This window comes from Aquila chrysaetos, chromosome 10 (assembly GCF_900496995.4).
Source record: "Aquila chrysaetos chrysaetos chromosome 10, bAquChr1.4, whole genome shotgun sequence".
NCBI classification, from domain to species: domain Eukaryota; kingdom Metazoa; phylum Chordata; class Aves; order Accipitriformes; family Accipitridae; genus Aquila; species Aquila chrysaetos.
Window position 1 is genome coordinate 34,768,811 of NC_044013.1, and position 21,698 is coordinate 34,790,508.

The 21,698-nt window shown below is 52.4% G+C and overlaps 1 protein-coding gene and 1 long non-coding RNA gene across 2 annotated transcripts in view; both read left to right on the forward strand.

Annotated features, from left to right (window-relative positions):
* Window positions 1-21,698, forward strand: part of ATP2A3 (ATPase sarcoplasmic/endoplasmic reticulum Ca2+ transporting 3) — a 60,264-nt gene that overhangs the window by 1,544 nt on the left and 37,022 nt on the right. The window contains 2 exon segments of the mRNA XM_030028309.2: window positions 18,937-18,954; window positions 19,372-19,454. Coding sequence (XP_029884169.1) covers window positions 18,937-18,954; window positions 19,372-19,454 — 101 coding nt within the window.
* Window positions 3,307-4,595, forward strand: LOC121233584. Its single transcript, XR_005933334.1, has 2 exons — window positions 3,307-4,098; window positions 4,213-4,595. It is a non-coding gene; the product is annotated as an uncharacterized LOC121233584 (long non-coding RNA).

Sequence of the window (21,698 nt, forward strand, 5' to 3'; positions counted from 1 at the left end):
CAGCGTGGTCAGGGCTGGGCTGGGAGCTCGTGCCATGCAGGACTCTGCGCAAGGCGTAAGCAACGGAGCATCACGCCTGCCCTTGTCCGACCTGATTTTGGAGGAGGGCAGCTGGGGACCTGTCTGATTAGGCGGCAGGGCAGCGATCCCTCTGCTTTGGGGCCTGAATGCAAAATGCATCCTTAAGAAACAGGTGATCAGTCTGATTTCAAGGTATAATTGCTGCCAACGTTTCTGTGCTGTCCCTTGGCCCCACAGGAACGTGGGGATGGCGGGTGGTCTATGCCATGGAGCAGTGTGTCACCTAAAGGCATCGCCATCGCGGTGCTCACGGTGGCTTCATCCTCCTGTTTGCCCGAGTGAATCATCGTCGCTGAGTCAGGCACGTTGGTTGCTCGGTGGCACTGGGCTCTCTACCTTGAAAAAGGGAGCTCGAACGTATGACGCAGGTGGAAAGCAAAGGGTTAGCCGTGGCAATTAGTTCGTCTTTTTATTTTTTTTCTTCTTCCTTCCCCCTCTTTCAAGCAATGGCTCTGCACTCGCCTCTCTCTACAGTTTTGCTTCCCATACAGTCCAGTATTGGGTTTCTTGCAGGCTGTTGACGCATGAGAGCTTCTGACTTTGGGGTGTGCCATGGCTGTCGCCTTCAAAGCAGAGCTCCGCGTCTCCTGTGCAATACAGCTCGCAGTGATGTGCATCGATGTTGAGAGCAGTAACGTGGGCAGTGCAACCATCAGTGAGAAGGTGGTCAAAGACTTTTAAGAATTCTGAATTTTTGCAATTTTTGTGCAGCATTTGTATCCTCCTTGTGGCGTGGATGAGATACGGACAGGTTAGCACAGCTTAAAATCGTGCAGAATGGGACCCTGTGTGGTTTGTTTGGTTTAAAACCTTGATGTTAAGCAAATAGCCTTTTTTCCAGCATGGCAAGAATTTGCAGGTTGTGTTGCGGCAGCAGGAGCCGACCTCCTTGACCGTGCTGGGGTACCCTGGGGTGCCCCGTTCAGGTGAACTGCTGTGGGAAGCAGCGTGGGACGGCGAGCTGGGCTTGCGCCGGAGCACGGGTCTTGAAAATGGTCTGTATTAAATTGCATTTTAATTTAGGCTTAAGTTAAACTCCGGCAGCGGAAGTGTGGGACAGTTTGATCTTGCTTGAGCTCGCGCAGAAGGGGGAAGAAAATTCAAATCTTGCGTGGCTTGAAGTGCAGAGCAGACCTTGAGCTCCAGCTAGTTTCATTTTCGCACCCTCCTGTCTCTCATTCATTCATTTCCTTCTAAACCTGAAATCAAACTGCCAGTGTGGTCGTGAATCACAATCTAAAATACATCATCTTTCTTAAAAACTGCCTCCCGACGTACTTCAGAGAGTTGCCGTCTGCTTCTTTTTTATTGTGGTGATGCATTTAAAAAAAAAATGAGCTGCAACGAGCTCCAACGTTAAGTGAGAAGCAGCGGCCATTGGTTTGTTTTATATTAAAAAAAAATATATTTTTGGGGGGTTATACTTTTGGAGCCTAAAATTGCTTTTTCAGTTCCAATGCTCACATTTACATTTGCAGGAGGAAACAGAGAGCAATACTGATTATTTAATACCTCCAGTTTGTGGCTTGGCAGTCAAGCAGTGAGATATAGATTACTGGACTGGAAGAAGATATTTCTCCCCTAGGAAGAGTTCGCGTTCTAGTTTCAGATCTGTCATCGGTGCTGTCAGCATGGCCATTTCATTTGCCAAGGAAACTGGAGAAGCTGCAGAACGTTTAGGTCTTACCATGGCGATTCTTAAGAGGCTTCTGAATCTCCAAAGTCAATTTTAACTACGCAATGCTTCGGATGCTCCATGCGTGCCGGGTAGGCGCTTCCCTATACCTCCTCCCATCCACCAGCACCGAGCTCCACGAGTTGCTTTTAGACCACAACACTTAAAAACAACAACAAAAAAAAACGAACCCAAAAAAACAAAAGCAAAAATTGCGCATCTCTTATTTTATCATAGACTCATCAGGAGGATAGAGGGGTGCAAACATTCCTCTTTCTAAATGTAAAGCCAGGGGCACAATTTACCCCGAAACAATTTCAGTTGTGCCAAGAAATGACAGATATAAACAGGAGTTGCCCCATGGACAGTGAAGTGATTTTCTGTTTTAAATATAGCTGTGATTTCTCTCTTCTAAATGGATTTCCATGTGTAAATGAGCATACATTTCGGTCAGGATATTGCCAGTGTTAATGCATATGCATAATTTTATTTGCTTCATTGGTAGCCTAAATGGACTGTGAATGTCAGTGGAGTCAAGTGCTTGGCTGTTTGCAGCATAGGGGCGTTTGTCTCTTCTTGCATTTCATCTCTTCTGACTCCAAAGCAGAAGCCCCGCTGCCATCTGCAGTTGGAAACGCCACGGGGCAGGATCGGACCCCGCCCGTCAGCCCTCCTCGGGGTCTCGCCCATCCCCTCCTTTACCCTCGCCGCTCCTGGGGCTGACCCCCAGCGTGGTACCCGATGCTCTTCAAAACCTCCCGTGCCCCACTGCAAGGTGCAACGATAACGGTATTTACGTGCTGGCTGGTTGAAGCGTTATTCAAGCCAGCTTCAGCACTGGGTCAACTCAAAGCCCGTGAGTAAATTGGCTTTTCTTTTATAACGCACCTCTCCACATCTCCGTAAGCTTTATTTCAGGATCTCGGAGCCCCTGGGTGTATTTTTGCCTCTGTGTGCCCGAGCCTACCTGGGTGGGAGGAGGAAATGTCCTCGAGCCCAAATCCAGGCTGCGATGTGTTGCCAGTCTCCTGAAACCCATCGAGGCTCGTTCACGAGGAGCTGTCTGCTCTTTGGCGTGAACGCGCATCCAAGCCCCTGTTTTGCTAGAAGCAGCAGCAAAAACCACCGATATATTATTTTATTTCCATCCTTTTCCCAGCCTATACCCAGGGTTGCATGTGTATATACGTCCATTGGCACACGCGTGTGCGTGCACGTGCCCCTGCCCCTGCTCTAATTGCGGTGCATTACTTACCGCCAGGAGCTGCTCCGACATTTGCTAACCAGCCAAGGTTACGCTCCAACTCTCTCTTGACAATAAAAAAAAAAAAAAGAGAAATAAAATTTCTATTTTATACTGAAATATTTGAGATGCCGGTAAGGAAAGGAAAAGCAGCATTTTCTGACTCATCTAACTCTGCTCTCTTCCTCTGCGCATCGCCCACCTTTTCCACCCCCAAAACACACGCTTAACAGTCTGATTCATAAACATGCTATGGGTTGTTTTTTTTTTTTTTTCCTCCTCCTCCAAATCCTTTCCCTTAGGAGAAATGCTGAGGCATTAAAACCTTGTGAGCGCCTTCAGATTTGGGGAGAGACTACACAAAATTTTCCCAATTGGACAAGAGGAAACTCGGGATTTTCATCCCTGTGCTGTCCTCTGAGGTTACCCGCTTTTGTACCTATCCTTAAAAAAAAAAAATTGTGAACGACGAGCAATGTTCAGAAAAACTGATGTCTGCTCTTAAAATGCTGAGGGAACCGGGGAGGGGGAAATTTCTGGGATGAGGAGAGGCAGGGGCTGTGCTTGGGGGGGGAAGGGATTTTGCGTGCAGGTCTTGTGTTTACCACTGGGGTTGGCCTCCCCTATTACACAAGTGTCATTTCATTACTATTTTTATTTCATTGCTGGTTTTAAAGCTGGGGGTGGCAGAGCTGGTGCTACAAAACACTGATTTAGGAGGAGTCAGATACACTGTGGATGCCCAGATGCCGGCTTGGGATGTGCTGTTTCCAGAAAGGGGCTGGAGCGGGTCCTCCAAAAACACCATTAGCAGCAAAATATCCCCCCTACCCCCAGGCTAATCCTCTTTCCCAGTATTTCAGGTGCCTAGTTTGACCTCCCTACTCCAGCTGAACGGTTTTGGCCAGCCTAGTGCAGTCCTCGCCATCATCATGTAGCTGCACATCTGCTCTTCGCCTTTTCAGTGGCATTGGTTTTTCTGCATCTTTTAAGCCTTTTCTAATCGCCAGATCTGATTTGAAGCTATTGAGTCGCATTTCTATGGTCATCTCCCTCCAGGGTAAACCTCTGAAAAATACTATTGATATTTATGTTGCAAGTAAGTTTGGTTTGGGTTTGTTTTTTTTTTTTAAATCTTCCCCTCAAAACCATTTTTCTTGAGTGAAAAGCATCACCCGACGCCTAGTGTTGCTTTTGCTTTCTTCCTACCAAGGAGAATTTTAATTTTTGAGAAGCGTCCAAGTAGCTGCCTTGTCACTCTGCATTTGATCTCCTCCTGCAAAAGGGATGGTGTGAAAGCAGGAGGCTCCTGGCTGCTGCTAAATCACCCCTGTCCTGTGGATCGGGTCTGTCCTGGCACATCCACAGCCCAGGCAATGCTTCTGGCACAGACCCCCACGGGACATCCCTGCCGGATGCCCAGAATTGCAGGTGCTGGCACGAAGCAGGGCTGAGCGCGTCCAGTTTTGGGCAACTTAAAGCAGATGGTTGGCGTTTTCTGGTGGCGATAGCTGCCCTGTGCAGCACTGGAGAGCTGGGCTGAGCACGGCCGACCCGCGCCCTCCCCGATGCCCAAAGACTCCCCTGAGAGCAGCGTTCCTGTTGCCCTCCCGTGATTTTGTGTGGGGATCTGAACTGATTATCGAAAGGCGTCAGAAACCTCGCAGGGCCGCACACAACCCTGAGATGCTTTCGTTTTCACGGTCCTGAAAAACGAGGTGGTTTTTCACGTGTTTTCATATGCTTTTTCATATGTTGAAACCTCTGGAGGAGCCAGCTTTGATTTTTGTCCTACGTGCAGCATTTGCAGAGGCGGTTGGGATGCTGATGCTTCCCCAAAATGTTTTTTTAGGGTTATTCTTTGTAAGCCATGAGCCAGACGTTGAGTGTTTGCAGTCTGTGCCTCTTGCCCAGCCAGTCCAGCCCCGCTCCTGGGGAAGGGGCTCCTCCCTGCGAGGCATTGCTGTGTCCAGACCAGCCACAAAGTCCTTCTCTTGGTACATTGAGCTCACCTGGTGGGTGCCCCATCCCCATTAATATTTTCAGGGCCGTTAAAAGGAGCATTAAGAAGTTATGAGCAACACCTAAGCTGTACTCCGTGGGGAATTAGGGCAGTAAAAGCAAAATGGCAAACCTCTTTCGGCAGGTAAGGCCGGGTGTCTGGGTGCTGACATTGCACAAGGATGCTCTAAAACTCCTATTTAATTTATTTTCCCTGGGAAAAGCCCACTGGGGTGCTTGGGCAGCTCCGGCACGCGGGGCAGCGCTCCCTGCCCAGCCCGTCGGCTCGCTCTGCTGATCGCAAGCGGCGGCGGTGCGAAGAGGAGGACGTCGTCCCCTGCGCTGGCTGGTTTGATGTGGGTTAGTTCAGTAACCGGCTGGCAGAGCGATCCGGAGGGGGAGGCGCTTGGGAGCGGGATGGGGACCAGGAGCCGAGCTGCTGGGCTGGCGTTTTCCGGGAGCATTGCTGGCACTCGTGGTCTCAATTACAGGATAGAAATATTAAGGCAGGTTGTGATTATCAGGAGAGGGATAGGGTTTTCTGCTTGCCTTTTTTATCTTTTCTTTCTTTTTTCCTGTTTTTTTCCCTCCCCTCTTTCCCCTTCGTGTAGCACTCATGGATGATCTCCTGTTGCATCTCAGATGGGGTGAAGGCACCGAAGGCAGCCTCTCCTGGTCAGTCGGTATACCTCGGACAGGAGAAACAGCAGATAACAGGGAGACTGGGAGGACTGGGAAAGGTGGGAGGGATGGAGGAGAGGGGCCCGCGGCCGCTGTGGGTGGGCTGGCTGGGCAGGCAGCGGCAGGACAGAGCTGCCTGGGGCTCAGTCCAACCCGCTGGAATATTAATACCCAGCAAAACCCAGAAGGCACCAACCCCCCATCCCATCCCCATTTATTATTGTGCATCTGATTTTTTAAATTTTTTTTTTTTGTTGCCAGTAGTGTGACTCATCTTTTTTTATATCTCAGTGTTGGTAGTATTGGAGGTAGAAAGTATAACAGTAACCTATATTAAAAAAAAATTACCGACTGCTCGGTTGAGCTGCTGTCTGTACCAATTACGTCGCTGGAAAACAGGTAGCAGAGATCTGGGCTGGAAGTGTAGAAATGTTGAAGAACCGGAGCCAAAAAGCAATAGAGAAAATTGTGGTTACTTGAGTATTTCCATGACGTGAGCGTGCGCCCGAGGCTCCTCCGTGGGCGGTTAACCCCTCGCAGGCAGGGCTGCAGGCAGCTGCCTGCTCCACCAGAGTCCGAGCAACGGCCGTGCCGGTGGTGATGACCAGTGCTGGGACAGGAGACTCATTATTCCTGTTAGGATTAATGCAATTAATGCTAATGGGCCTTTTCCAAGCCAGGGCTTGGTGGGTGACTTGCCTGGGGTGAGCCACTCACCTCATGAAAGGAGGGTCGGATTTGAGTCCAAAGTGTTGCTCTTTTGAAGAGAAGTTGAATTAATCCTTGCCAGCAATCAACCTTGTGTCTGTAACTAGTATTTGCTAGTTTTCTGTGGGAACCTCCCAGTTTTTGAGGTTTGGCTGCTCGTTATCACTCTATAAAAGCCTTTTCTCTTTCTCACCCGCAGAGGTGGTAAGTCTGAGCTCGGGTTGTGGTTTGGTAGTGATCCCATCTACCGCCCAGGACATGGTCCATGTCCATGTCCCACCTGGTCCAACACATCGCCAGGCATCAGGCTTCTTCAGGGCACGCAATGGCATCTCTTTGTGACCCGTGGTGGCGGGGAGATCTGAACTTTTGTACTCCTTTTTGAAGTCTAGACCTATAGTACCCCTAAATGTAGATGTCTCTGCTCTGATCATCAAAATCCTCCTAAAATTTAAGTGTTCAGCAAGCTGCTGGATGTGCTGATGCAGGTCCTGGCTTCGTCACCTGAGCTCCCACATGAACCCATTTGAGATTCTCTCTCTCTCTCCTCCCCCCCCCCCCTTTGGGGTTTTATATATATATCCCATTTGAGATTATGTGTGTGTATATATATGTATTCCATTTGAGATTATATATATATAAAAAATATTTCCCCCCCCCCACTAACATTTGCAAGTCACCATGGGACACCTTTGACTAAAAGACCCCTTTATGGAGGGGAAACAAAACACAGACAATAAAAAGATGTTTTTTCCCTATGAAGAGCTGACGGATCCATGCTGAAGGGTGAAGGCACTCGAGGACGAGTGACACCATGCTGGTGGCCCGGCCCAGCCGCGCGGCAGGGTCACCGTCACCATCAGAGGTGCGATATTTTGGGGAGGAAATCCGCTTCTTGCTCTTGTGTGTCCCCTGTGCCCCTGGGTTCCTGTCCGCGGTATTTTTGCATCGGGTGTTTCCTGCTATTTAGCCACTATGTGTATTTTAAACCAGCGTGCGGGGGGAGGCGGGGAAGGGATGTGAGTTAATTCGGACCGAAGGGCAGGGTTGTATCGGGCGTCCTCGTCCGGGCGGCTGCGGAGCGGTGGGGGACGCAGTGCCGGGGGCAGTCCCGGCGCTGACGGGTTTTGCTCCATCCCGGTGAAAGCACCTCCGGCGCATCCGCGTGGTCCACAAAGCCACCCGCCGTGGTCATGCTGCTCCCAGGAGCTGGGTGGGAAAGCTGTCCCTTGTGCTGGGACCAGTCCCCATGGCTGGTCCGTGTCCTCCTGGGGGGATGGATGGCCAAAATGTGTTTTGTTTTCTTTTTTTCCTCATCTTATTGGAGAGAATTGCTGGAGTCCTTGCAGAGCCACCCTCCGAGCAAATGCAAGGGCTGTGTTTTGTATGTTATATATTTGCTTTATTACATGGTTGTTTGGGGTTTTTTTGTTTTTTCTTCATCTGTTTTGGAAACTGTTTTTCTTGCATTTGTTGCTGATAAAAATCAGTTGTTTTTTGGGAGGGGTGCGTGGGCGGGGGAGATTCTCTCTTCTGCTTCCTTTGCCACGGGGAGCGAAAGCACAGAGATCGTCCAGGAGGAACTCAATTAGCTGAGCAGTGACTCCAGCCCCTTCGGCAGCCGGCGATGGCCAGATCCCCAGGGACCTGCCCTGTAAAACGTCGGCTCAGCTGGATTTTGCTGAGCAGGCAGTGCCCGTCCCAGGAGACAGGCAGCCAGGGTCGGGATAACCCTCCCTTTACGTGCCTGTTTGCACTTTTCTTTTTCCATTTTGCAACCTCCAAGTCAACAGAAGGTCTAAAATAAGGAAAATGTGGGGAGTGAGTGGAAAAATAAAAATAAAAAAGGCCAGCTCAGCGGTGTGGGGTGTCAGAGGGGAAGCGATGGAGCTGTGTCCCTGGCCCTCCCGCTCCAGCCGCTGCAGAGGGTTCCCCTTGGGGCACTGTGTCCTTTGGGTTTTTGCAGGTTTTCTGGGCTTTTGCACGCTTTGGAGGTTAGAGACCTTCTGTTGCCTGCAGGTAAATGGAAACCCCATCAGAGGAGCAGTAGTGTTTTGATCCGCTCCCCTCTGGAGGGGAGTCCTGCAGTGACTTGGGAGAGATGGGGCTGCTCTGCAGTGCCAGCTCAGCCCTGTTCTGGGGCTCCTCTTCTACCTATAAAAGCCTAATTCAAATTATTCTTCCCTTTTTCACCCCTTTTTGGCATAAACGTATATAGATATCTGTGTATATGTACATATATATAGGATGTTACCTATATACATTTGTGTATATCACATATATATACATATATGTAAAATATTTCATCCTTATACACAAATGTGTATAGGTATCTATGTATATATATATAATACTTCATCCTTATAGACACGCACACAGATATTATACATAGTTGGAAGGAGATTATGGAAAAAGCCTAGATGGGACTCATGTTTCCAGGGATCTCTGAGTATCTCGCTCAAGGAAAGGAACTGCTTCAATTACACAGAGATGTTTGATCCCCAAAGAGTTCATCCATGAAAAGTATTAATTGTCCAACTCGCCCCTTTTTCCCATCCAGAAGAACAGATCTTTTCTATCCTACAGAAATTTTTTTCTTCTGATATAATCTAAACTAAGGGCAGCATAGACTTAATTTTCCATGAAAACCCATCCAAGAGGATTGCTGAAAATAGACCGTGCTCTGAGAACAGACACCAGAAAAAGCAAGTGTGTGTGTTGGGGCGGGGGGGAGCCAGGTCAGCCGGGGCAAGGAGTTCTGCAAAAAAAATTCATAATCTCAGTTTGAGTTAATTGAGTTGAACAGCAGCTCGTTAGTGCCTGTGTGGGTCGGGGTCGGAGGATGCACTGCCCTGCGGATACACTGGCTGCGTTTTATCAGCCTGATTTTATTTACCAGCAGGTGGGAGATGGGTTGAGATGCCATATTCAAACTTTCAAATTTCACAAAGGTTTGCCATGGCAGAGGCATTTCCTCCAGAAAATAAACAAAAAGAAAAAAACCCCAAACCTACCCCCTTCGGACCTCTGCGCTTTTAGGATGGAGTTGGCTCCCTCCGGCCCCGAGCTTGGGACAGGGTCTCCTATCAACCCAGTGTGCAAAGTTTGGGTTTTCCTGATCCATAAATACACAGCCCAGCTCGTATGCTCTGGCTTGGCTACAGGTGCCAGCAGGATTGATTAAAACGTATCTATTAAAAGGTATCTGTTAAAACATCAGCTTTTAGAGGGGTGAGAGTGAGCAGGTTCCTTGTCTTGGCAGGGAAAGGGAGAAAATGCTGTTTGGATTTAAAGGCAAGATCCTGTAGTTCTTTTTTTTTCCTTTTTTTTAGTTGATGTTACTGGTTTGGGGCTTTGCTTTTGAGGGGTTTCCTCTTGCAAACCCCCATGGGCTGGCTCTTACAGATGTCTCAGGAGTTGGGTCCACGCCGGTTGCAATTCAGTCCAAAACCTGCCACGTGCAAGATGTCGAACGAAAAAGTGGCAAAGCAAATCGGTTGTTGGGCTGTGCCACGAGTGCTGCAGAGTGAGCCCCTGTTTGGGGGAGAGGGAGGAAGTTTTATGTTGTTTTGTGCCGGCAGGTTAGCGCGGGAGGTGGGGTGGGATGTCAAAGGGCTTCCCCTCCCGCCGAGGGCAGGTTTGGGTTTGGTGTCGCACGCCGAGGCGGGTGCTGTACAGCGGGGAAAACGCTGGGGTTACCGCGGGGGGGGGAAGGTAACCCCTTCCCTGGCTGCCTGCTCCTGGGGCGGTGGGTGCGGGGTGTTTTAATGCTGAGAGCCCCTCGACCGGCTGGTCCCTAAGCCCCGCAGGGTGGTGGAAGAAGTGTCCTCTGAGCAGGGATGCTGCCAGCGGGATGTGCCCGAGCTGCTCGGTCGCTGCTGGATGCAGCAACCAGGAGCCACCCGTGCTTTCCACAGCACTTGGCTAGTGGAATACTTAAGTTACATTTATTTTTATTATTTATTTATTATTATTTTATTTTTTATTTTATTGTTTTATTTTGCACGCCATACAAGTGTGATATTCTCAGTGCTCGCTTCCAGCCTCATCGAAGATGTTTGGCTCAGTGTAAACATTCACCGGATCCTCGGGGAGGCAGTTTTGGGGGATGCTATTCCCCGCACTGAGCTGCAGCAGCCCTTTGCTGCATGCTGAGCAGCATCTCTCCTCCAAGAGCAAATGCATCCTACTTTGAAAATGCATTCTAGTCTCATTTTCTTACCTGCATTTTCAGCCCCAATATCCCTTTTTTTCCTATTTTTAAAGAAAAAAAACCCAAACACAGTCACACCTTGCTCTTCCCCAAGTCTCACAGAATTCAGCTGAAAGGTGCAGCCCAGTTTTTGGCGCTGAAATTCCTTCCCTGGACCATGCACGTTTTCCCAGTGCCCGGCAGGGACGAGCGGATGAGCTGACCCGGCAGCGCGGGGCATTGCCGGGGCTCCTGGCACCTCCGCCTCCGCAGCTCCCTGTGTTTGGTTTCCTAAACCGTTCTCCGGCGCTGCCAGGAAAATGTTATTAAATTTTCTGTCGCCGCGTGTTGGACTCGCTGCGAGTGGCCTATTTGTAGTGGTGTGTGGCGGTCCGTCGTGCCCGGAGGGGTTACAAATTCGCCATAGCGTTTTTCCCTGGCCGGGCCGGTGCTTTTCTGCCACCGGGCTGGGTCGGAGGGGTTTTGGCTCGGGGTGGCATTTGGGCATCTCATTTGTGATGAGGGGGGAAGCCAAGAGCTGAGCGGCTGAGGGAGGGTGGGAGGCTGCAGCGGAGCCCAAAAGGGTGAAAAAACATTACTGGGCAAAAATCCCCAATTTACTTAACACCACTGGGGTATCAATGGGAAATTAGCTGAAAAAATAGGTTTAAGGCATTAAAGGAGGAAATAAAATGGTATCTGTAGGGTGCAAGAAGAGGATATACTGAAATTGCAGCGTGCCCCTTGGTTGGGGTTGTGGTAATTCTGGCAGAAGGTTCCCAAATGCAGCAGAGTCACTCCCTTGCCTTTCCTTCAGGTTCCGGAAAGGGTCTGCTTGAAGCAGAGATAAGGAGAAGCTAAAAAAACCCCAAAACAACACAACCCCAAAAGTAAAAAAACCACCCCAGCTTAAGCTTTATTTTATTCAAGCTCCTGTAGTGGTTTTATTTTATTTTATTTTATTTTTTCCAAAACCTGTTACTATTTAAATGCAGATTTTTAGCTTTTCCACCCGGGAGCCGGAGCTGGAAATTCTTTCCACTGCGTTGGTGCAGGAGGGAACAAACCGCTGCTTTTAGTTTGCTCAAATAATCCATCCCAGGCTGGAGCCGCGGGTTTCCTCTGCCCCACTCCCTTCCACTCCTAAAACGATCCTGGAGAATCTGCTGTGGGTACTGACGGGGAGAAGGATGGGGGGGACGAGGCCACCGCTTGCAGCCCCGTTTCCCCAGAGTTTTTTCCCTAAATTTCCCCAAGACTTTATTCTTGCAAATGCCACATGGGCACCGGATCTGCAAGCCTGAGCAGTGGCTTCATTTTTGGGGCCAAAATGGACAAAATCTTCTCCCCTTATTTTCATAGCATTAAGAAAAGGAGGTGGGTTATTGGCAGGGAAACGATTTGGTTTTCACCATGGCACGGGAGGAGGATGCTCGGGGCCAGCTACGCTTCGTGGCCCTGTGCCGGGACCCCCTGCGCCATGCTGGAGGGCAGCTCGTGCTATCCAATGTTTAGGGGATGAGCCATTTCCAAGAATAAAGGAAGGGAATTTTGGGGTAGGATGGGCGAGGCTTGCCTTATTTCTTTCACACAGCTCCTTGACCCATCAGTGCGATGCCACGGTCCCACCTCCGCCCCTGTTTCCCTCTACCCAGACAGCAGGACAAGGTGGCGGTGGCTTATCCTTCAGCACGGGGACGTGCTGACATTCCGGGGAAAAGGAGATGCCGCGGGGCCGGATTTGCCTGGTGCTTCACTGCTGTTGAGGGGCACATCCAGGATAACTGAGTTTCCTATTCCCTGACCTGCTGAGGTGAGCTTAGCTGGCCAGAAAAGGAGCATATGAGCCTTTCAGCTTCTCCCCTCCAACCACAGGCGCGGGGCTGTGGGTGCCTGAATGCACCCATTCTCCCCTGGGACCCCGTCACCATCCTGGAGGGACCGATGGTGTTGGGCTGGGTTCAATACCGGTGGGTTTGGAAGAGCAGCGTGAGGGTAGGATGAGCAGTCGGTCTGGAGCCCCGTCTGCCGCGGGAAGCCCTGTGACCCAAACCAGAAATTTTTCAGGCTGATTTTATTGCCAGCCATTTACGGCATCCGGGTGCCAACCAGAAAACCGGTTGGATCATTTCACCCTAAAGCATCGCCTGGAAAATAGCAAGGACGTTTCTGGCCCTTAAACCTCTGCTAACCATCCTCATGTGCCACCCCACCCCAGGCTGCCGCCACCCCCAGCGCTTCCTCTGGCCCCAAATTTGTTTAGTTTTGGGGCTGTGGATCCCCCAGCCAGGAGGGGCACTGGGCTTTTGCAAAGCACGGGGCAGGGCTCGGGCAGGGATGAGCGCCGGGGAGTTACGGGAGCAGCAAAAAAGCCGGTGTTTGCCATGGGAGGGGGGTTGTATCTCGTTCCTTTCATCTTCCCGCCGCCCGCCTTTCAAAGCAGCCCTGAACGAGCGGCTGACGCGGGCAGCCAGCGTAACCAAAACTCGCCTGGCACGCAGGAAAAAGCAGCTGCGAGGCGGTAAGCAAATGAGGCGCGGGGGGCCGGAGGTGCTTCCCCCACCGGCGGCACACCCAGGGCCACCACCGCCTTCGCTCAGGAGGGGAAGCACCCGTGGCTTTGGGACCAGCTCCTCGGGCGTGATGGAGGACGCGGGAAAAAGCCGGATCCTCCGGGAGCGGCTCGTGCTGCAAAGCAGAGCTCGGCCGCGGCCGTCCGGCGTGAGGGTGGGGATGGTCCCAGTGCCGTGCCTGCGCCCGTGAGCGGCTTTTTAACGCGCGGTTAATTGCCGTTTTCCTTGGGTCGCAGGGGCTGGGTGCAGCTGGAGGCGCCGGTTGCCGCAGCCCGACGGGCTCACGTGCCGCGCACACGCGCCCGCCGCAGCTGCGCCCGCCCGGGGGTGCGATTTCCGCGCGTGGGCGGTTGGGGTGCGCCAGCCGTCGTCGCTCTGCCCCCTCCCCGCGGGCCGACCCCTCGCCTCCGCCTCGGCCCCTCTCGCCGCCGTCGGGGTCGATGAGCCCCCCGCCGCCGTGGGGGTGCCCCGGGGCAGCACCCCACCCTGCCCGCTGTGATTCGGATGGATGGCTGCTCGGGGTTTTAGCGTATGGGGTTTTTTTTTTTTGTTAAACGGCTAATTCAGCTCCGTGGGGTGCTCGGCTCCCCGTCTTGGTGCAATAGCACACGGTGCCCGTGGGTCCGGCTTGCCCTCCGGCCGGGCTGGGCTCCAGCAGGCAAAGGGGTGCCAGGGCAGGCGGAGGGCGAGACCTCGGCAGCGCCTGGCTTGTTCTGCAGAAGCTGAAGCAACCTCAGAAAGTCCCTTTCGCTGCAGCCTGGAGGTCCCGCTCTCCCCGAGCGGAGCCACGTCCTGCCTCGGCGCGTGGCCGGCGCCGGGGCGAGACGCGAAGGTGCAGCGCGGTCTCCAGGGATGCGGCGGCGTTCAGGAAACTCGGGCGTGAAGCTGCACGTAAAAGCAAAGCCCCGTGGGTTAATTTAAGTAACGCACGGCCGAGGCACGTAGATAACTACGCTTTGTCCTCTGTGAACATCGGGGTAGCATTAGCACCATTAGGCTTTGAGTGTTTGTCATCCCAGATAATGCTAAAACACCTGGGATTAGTTTGCAAACGCTGGCTTTTTTACACTTCTGCAGCTCAAGTGCAACCATGCAAGGCGATGAGCAGCTTCACGCCTCCATCCCCGGGGCAGGATTTACACCAAGCAGGTGATGGGCTGAGCTTGCGTTGAAACAACCCAGCAAAGCCTCTCCCGGTTGTGCAATCCGGCGGTTTTGCAGAGTACCGGTGATGTGCAGCGGTGACGGCTGTCACCGAGGCTGAAGGAGAGCAGACGTCCCTCCGGGACGGGATCCTTCCAGCGCAGCCGGCCCTGGGAAAGGCAGCCAGTTAAAATAACAATTTATTCTGCCTGGTGTCTTGTGGGACAGTGGAAGGATCCCAGAGCAGCCCTGCCTGGGTTCCTGCTTTATGTCATGGGAGGGGGGCTGCTCTCTCCACTGGGGGTATTTTAGGGGTTTTCTTACTCTTTTCACTACTTTCTCGGGCTCTCTTTTCCTGCCTGTTGGCAAAGTCCGGGAATTGGATGCGTCCCTTGTTTTGCCCATCCATTTCGCCTTCCCTGCCTATGGAAAAAGAAATTAAAGGGAGGAAAAACAATTACAATGAGTTTACAACATAGATATATGACTTGAAGGCAGTTATTTGGAGCAGAAAGCTGGGCCCAGGTGTGATGCTCATCATTATCCCTCACAGTGGGCACCGTGCCGTTACCCTTCTCACATCACTTGGTGGCATAAGTGTTTCCCATGAGGGAAGTCTGCTTTTATCCCAGGGAAGCTCCTGAAATGGTAGGGAAAATGGTATTTCAGTGTTCACCCTGCAAGGTGTTAGCTGTTGTGGGTTGCACACCGGGTCTGAGAATGCACCAGGGTTTGCTTTGCTGTGCGCTGGCCTGGGGGTTTGTCACCTCGTGCCTCAGTTTCCCCAAGAGCAGAGTGGGATGCGATACCTCAATGCATGATGGAGGAATGCCGGCTGCTGTAGGGCTGTGCCACTCCAGGAATTTTTGATCCTGTTACAGCAGGAGAAACTCAAACATTTCCTTAAAGCGACCCCAACGCCACCCTGTCGCATTTTATTTGTTTGCTTTGGCCCGGAAAGCGGCCAGGGTCTCTCTGGGGACACGAAGGCTGTCGTAGAGCCCCGGGGCGGCAGCCTGCACCCATGCTGCCTCGCTCGTGGGTGGCACCCGTGTTTATTTACCTTTTCATCACCTGATTACTGTGCCCTGCCATGTTGCAGGCGCCAGCCCGTGGGCTGCCAGCCCTGTTTGAGTTGGCAGGAGTCGGAGATTAACCTCTGGCTAAAATAGCCCAACGCCAGCCCCACGTCTGCCCAGGGTGGCCGGGCTCGTCGCATACCCTTAGAGCATCTCGTATCGATATTTTGCAGCCCAGCTTGGGCCACGGTTAGCATGTGATGTGGCGGCACAGCAAGGAGAGAAGTCGTGATGTGACAAGCTCAGAGCAAGGTGCCAATCCTCAGCAGTCCCAGGAGCTGGCTGTACTTTGTGCCCCTGCAAGGCAAAGCCCTGCGTGTCGGTGGGGCTGGGGCTGCCTGCACCTCTCCGCTCGATAACCCAGAGGAGAGCACGTTCTTCTGCCGTTGGGAATGGTCCTGTGACATCCAGGCACCCATCGCTCTACTGTGGTATCTCTACTTCCTTGGCTCTGCTCTCCAAAGCCGTGATGGAGAAGAGCAGGAGCAGAGAATCTGCAGATACGCGTCCGCAAGCTGCAGGTCCTGCACTGGGACCGCTCAGCTCGGGAAGCTGAAAATTTGTGGTGCGAGTGGGTGGCCCTGTTTTGGGATACTCTGAGCAACCATTATCACTTTCTGCCCTTGGTGGTGTTACTGCATTTGTCTTCTGGCCGTAACGGGGAGCTTGGGCACAGAGCAGGATCTCCGTGCTGAGCTCTGAGCCACCGACCGAAGAAAAGGGCTATTCAGGTGCCGGCTGGGAGTTTCCATTTCAGCCCGTCTGTGCTCACTGTGTTGTCCCAAGGGAATTGCAGATTTGGGAATTTTGCTGGTTCCCTGCCTGTGGCGGGTTTCCTGGCCGGGTGGAACATGGCAGCACCGCACCGGCTCTGCTGCCCTGCCTGGTGCCACAGGGCTGACTCACATAAAACTTGGGTTTTGGCGAGTAGCAAACCCTCTTATTTCTAGTGAGATTTTGGAAGTGAGAGGGAGAGGCTTCAGCCCCAAACATTCCTGTTTTCTGGTGGGTTTTGATCGATTCAGACCCAAAACCGTGACTTTATTGTGACTTTCTGCCCTTTTTCTCTGGGTATTTGGTGCAAAGTGGGTGCTGGGCTGCCACATGAAGGGCGATGGAAGGAGTCACTGATGGCAGGGGAGGTGCCTGGTTCTCAGTATACTCAAAATCAGGGGTTTTTTGGGAGGCGTCTGCAGCAGCATTGCTATTGTTTGAGGTTTGGTGACAGCGACGGCATAGTGTCACTCTGCCACTGGCGGTATTTCGGCTGGCTGCCCCGGTGCATGTGTTTCCTCCCGAAGTTCACGGAAACCTGTTTTCATGCTTTAATCAAGAGCTCATGCAAAGTCCCTGCTCTGCAAACGGCGTCGCTGTGGCTCTTCATGCAAACACCGGGCAGGAGAAGCACTAAGAGGAGCGCGGCGTTTCGGGTGGCTGCTCGGGGTGGAAAGTCACCCCTGGGCACCCGGGCAGAGCCAAGACCTGCGGGAGCCCCAACCGCCTCCCTCGGGGCACCCGCCTGCCCCCAGCCCTCTCACCTCGCACGTTTGCACCCTTAAAATGGAGCCTGGATGGAAATAGCAGCAGCAGATCTCTTCTACTTTTAATTTTGGTGGCTCTCTGGGCTGGGGAGAGGAAGCCGGGGGTGGAGAGGAGCCGGCTGCAAAAGGAAGAAGAGCCACTTTCCTTCTGACGCGCTCTGCAGAGTGATATGAAGCATTGAAGCCACTCCAAGATTACATTTTTTTTTGCTATAAGAATAATTACAGGTGTTACGTACTGGTCTGTTTCTCGCAACGGCAGGGGATCAGAGTAGCCTTATCTAGGAGAGACATGGGTTTAAACCAACTTGTAGTAAGTGTGTCTGTGAGCACTGAGGAGCTGGTACGGTTTGACGTGTAAACATGTTCAGGCTTCTTGTTTTCACTGGTTTGTTCAGTGAAGGTGGGTTTGGGTTTGGGTTTGGAGTTTGTTTTTTTTTTCATTTCTCTGAATGAAAATAGATGATGGAAAACAGCTGAGCAGGTTTCGCTTCCCGCTCTCGCTCAGGGTTCCACCCTGGGGGTGATTGGAGACAACCCCACATTTGGTCCAGCGACGGGTCATCAAGCGTGTCTGCCTTGGGCCAATTCCTCTTGAACTTCAGCCAGTCCCTTATTCCCTCCTAGAAACACAAGGAGTTGGAGGAACATATTACTTTATTACCACCTCATGGGGCACAGAAGTAGGTGGCAGACAGCAGAGGCTTTGCGACAGCTTTTTGGGAGGTTTCTGCCTGAATTTTTCCCCGTTGGAAGGTTTGGGGTTGGGCTTTTCTGTCCGGTCCTCTCCTGCTCCAGAGCGCCAAAGGATGGAGGCAGTGGGTACCTGCCCTGGTGCCATGTCATATCGGTGCTGGAACCCCGCTGTCCCTTGCAGCACTGTGCGATGCCTTTGAGGCACTAGCACAGCCCTCCCGAGGGTTTGCTGATGCATGGCTATGGCTTGGGTTTCCCCATCTCCCGCAAGCAATGCTGCGCTCAGCAAATCCTGGATTTCCTTTTCCGTGAGACAGCTGCAATGTCCGTATTTCCCCACCTCGGGCAGTTGGCAGAAGTTTTGGTCCGGCTGCCAGCTCCCCTGGGAGTTGCTCTGCGGGCAACCAGGGGATTTGCCCCGAATGCGGGCGCACTGGCTGCAAATGGAGATGAGCACCCATCAGCAGCCAAAACCAGGGGGGTCACTCCTGAGCCCTCCCTGGGTGCAGGACCTTGCAGTCCTTGGCCAAACCTTGCCCACGGCAGGGCCAGCACATCCTTTACTGCGCGGGTGAGGAAGCAGGAGCGATGCCCTTGGTGGGTACCGGGGTTTGTGCATTGCCCAGCAGCTGTGGGACCCTTCGGTGTGTGTGGCGTGCAAAGGTAATGTCATCCCACGGGGACGTGAGAGTCTTGGAGAGACCGTGGTGGGTGTTCGGGAGCCCTTGGGGGTTTTTTTTGGGTTCTGCAGGTGACTGGGTTCGGGTTTGGCTGGGAGCAGCGTGGCCGGAGGCTCTGCACCCACCGGGGCGGATTCGGGAGGATGGCTTGGACCAGCTGAGCATCAGCTTTGGATTTCTTTCCTAGAGCATTGCAGGCTGTAAAGTACAACTGGTTAATAGGAAACGTGGTCTGAAAGTTACAGTCCCCAGTGGGTCCGTATTGGGTTTCTGGCAGGGTGTTTTACGGCATGGCTGGACCTCTGTGTCCTGGATTTGGAGAGGGCAGCTCCTGAGGAGTATTTTTTAGGCAGGCTGAGTGCAGGAATAAATGCTGCCAGAGCCACCTGCAGCAGGGAAATGATGTTTCCCCGGTGCGGGGAGCATCCGGTGCTGCTTACTTGGTGTTAGACTGAGAAGTTTGAGGACAAGCTGTCTTGGTGTGGGAATATGTGCATAACAAGTTGCATTTTGGGGTCCTGAATGGACTGCTGGGGCATAAGGGAAGGGATTGCCAGTCTGTGCCCAAATCACTAATTAATCTTTTTATTTTTATCAATTTTTACTTTGTTACGCTCGCTGGGCTGTCGATGAAAACCCACAGAGCTCCCTGCAGAAGAAGGTAAGTCGTGGGCTGGAGGTGAGGGTGGGTACGTGCCTTGAGTCTGGGTGGAGGGTGCTGAGGTTGAGGAGGGGGGAGTCTTTGGGGTCTTTTAATCCCAGAGAAAGCTGGGCTGACAGCAGATCTTTCCTGTGATGGCAAGGCTACCAGCTGCGAATAGAAACACAGAGGATTTGGTGAAATCAGTAAAACCAGGCCAGTGCCAGAAATGAAGGTGTTTAATATTAGAGAGAAAAATTCCCCCGTTGCAGCGCTTGATGTCCTCACTAGTGCCCGTGGCCGACGGGCACTGGAGCAGCTCTGCTGCAAGCCAGGGACGGGGTCCTGTTGGTTTTGGTGGCCTCAGTGGTCTAAATTACCTGTCCTCTGGGGTTTTTCTGAGCACTGACTGTGCTTGGCTTCATGTTTTCCCACCAGGAAAGTCCCTCTGGGAGTTGGTGCTGGAGCAGTTTGAAGATCTCCTCGTCCGCATCCTTTTGATGGCAGCTTTTCTGTCCTTCGTAAGTACCCCAGGCTCGGGGGTGGGCACCTTCCAGGGCACGTGCGGACCAGGGTGGCGGGTGAATAGCAAAGGAGCCAGAGGAGGGTGCATGTTGGATGAAGGTGATGTAGCAGCAGTGCAGTGGTTTTCTAGGGTATCGTGACGATATCATTGTATCTATTTAAAAGATGAGACTGTAGGATTTTTCGGTAATGCTGATCCATCCAAAAGTGATATCGAACAACTGTACCTGGGCTTCTTTCTATTTCCCCAGGACTGTACCGGACAAAGGCAGAAAAGGGCCATGGAAACGTTCAGTCCTGGGCACGTTTTGGTGGGATGCCGGGTGGGATGGGTGTTGGCCCTGGGCACCTTATAGGGTTAGGGTTAGGGTTTGGAGAGAGCAAGCGCAGAGCCCCAGTGGAAGTGGGGCTGTGAAGGGGCTGCGCAAGGCAGGTGAGGGCTGCCCAGACTTTCAGTCCTGGGATGCTTTTTCCTGTGATCCATAGTTTTTTGTCATTGTTTGCAGACACTACCTGAGATAGATAGCGCAGATCCTTTGGATGTGTCTCTATCTCGTTGCAAGATTTTTGTCAACAAAGTTTCCTATGTTTTAGGGTAGAAGGTGCCTTTGTTACTCTCTTAGTTTCCCTCCTAAATCCATTATATGTCTTGCCTCCATAATTTTTGATGCTGTCAGCTTTCCTGCGCCCCATACATGTAGCCATGGCACAGACTGAGGTCTGTGCTCTGGCTCTTCACCGAGTTAGGACCCAAACTGCCTGTTTGCAAGTCCCTTCTCTGATTTTAATTCTTACTGATTGCTTTTCAGTCCCGTCTTCCATCCAGTAAAATATGTCTTGTGCCTCGATTTGCATAGATGGTAAAACAGAAAGGGAAAATTACCCCATTCTTTATTTTTTCCTTGGATATTTTTGAAAGTGTTCAGTTGCAGCATGACCAGATCCCTGTCAGGATCGACCAGAACGCAGGACACTGTCTCTGACACATGGAGATGTGCGTGTCCACAGTGCGGATACATTCCTGGTGTAATGGCCAAGCCGTGTGTCCTCGGGGTTGTGCGAGGTGCTGGGAGCTGGGGGGTCCTGGCACCACCTCCCTGCACGCCCGGAGAGGCTGCCAGGACATCGCAGGGCTTGCTTTTTCCTGGCCAGAGTGGTGGATGACGGGTGATGAGAGGTGAGGGCAGTGCTTCAGGCACCTGAAGCCGACTCAGAAACTCCACGTACCACCTTCACCTCCATTGGGGTGCAGGCAGCAGGGCAGGCACCTGCCTAAAGCGTGCGCATCTGCATGGGAAGGCAAAGATGGGGCTGGGAGTGTTTCCAAACCCAGTGTGGCTGCTGTCTTTGGAGTGAAGTTTCCCTTTTCCCTCCTGGAGCCCTTCTGCTCATTTTTCAATTAAAAATGAAAATCCAATCTGTTTAAATTTAAAAAAAAAAAATTTTTCCCTCCCTCTGGCTGAGCTGGACTGGCAGCGTTTTGGCTGCCTGCATGGGAGGTGCCTCCTGCCTGCTGTTTGCTGCCTTCCCGTCCTGCCCACGTGGCTGGGAGGGTTCAGAGATCCCGGGCTGGTGATGCCCGGGCTGGTGATGCCCAGGCTGGTGATGCTCAGGGCAAGTACGGGGTACGGTTGGGCACAGTGCGGGGCGTATAGCTTTCCTTTAAACCTTTGCCGATGTGTGGGGCAGGGTTAATGCTCGCTGACAAAATACGCCTCCCAGTGCGTCATGCAGCAGGAAAACATGATGTTACATTTGGGTAATGTCAGAGAGCTGCTTAGGATTGGGTTCTCCTTGTGTTGAGCAGGGTGTAAAGCCCAACCCAGGCTTCTCCTGCCACCGGAGCTGCCGGTGTGGTGCCTTCATGGTGATACCATCCAGCTGCTACTTCCCCAGATGGAGGTATTGCTCATCTTCAAACATTTCCTTCCTCAGTGGTGTATCTCCAGTGGGGCTCTTCTCCCACCTTTGCCAGGGGAGAGGCTGCATCCCTATGTGCCTTTCCGAGGAGTAGCCATGATTCACCCCCAGCACCTCCTGCGAGCACAGAGCAGCTTCTCCTTCCCGGGGCATGCAGGCAAAGTCAGCCGGCAGCGGGTGCATCACCGGGCTCGGTGAGGCGGCACCCGCAAGCGCCCCTGACCCCCTCCACGCTTAATAACGCCGAGAGGTGATGTGGGATCAGCTAAACTCAACGTCTACATGGTCAGCAAAGCTGCCTTTATGGGTGGCACTGAGTA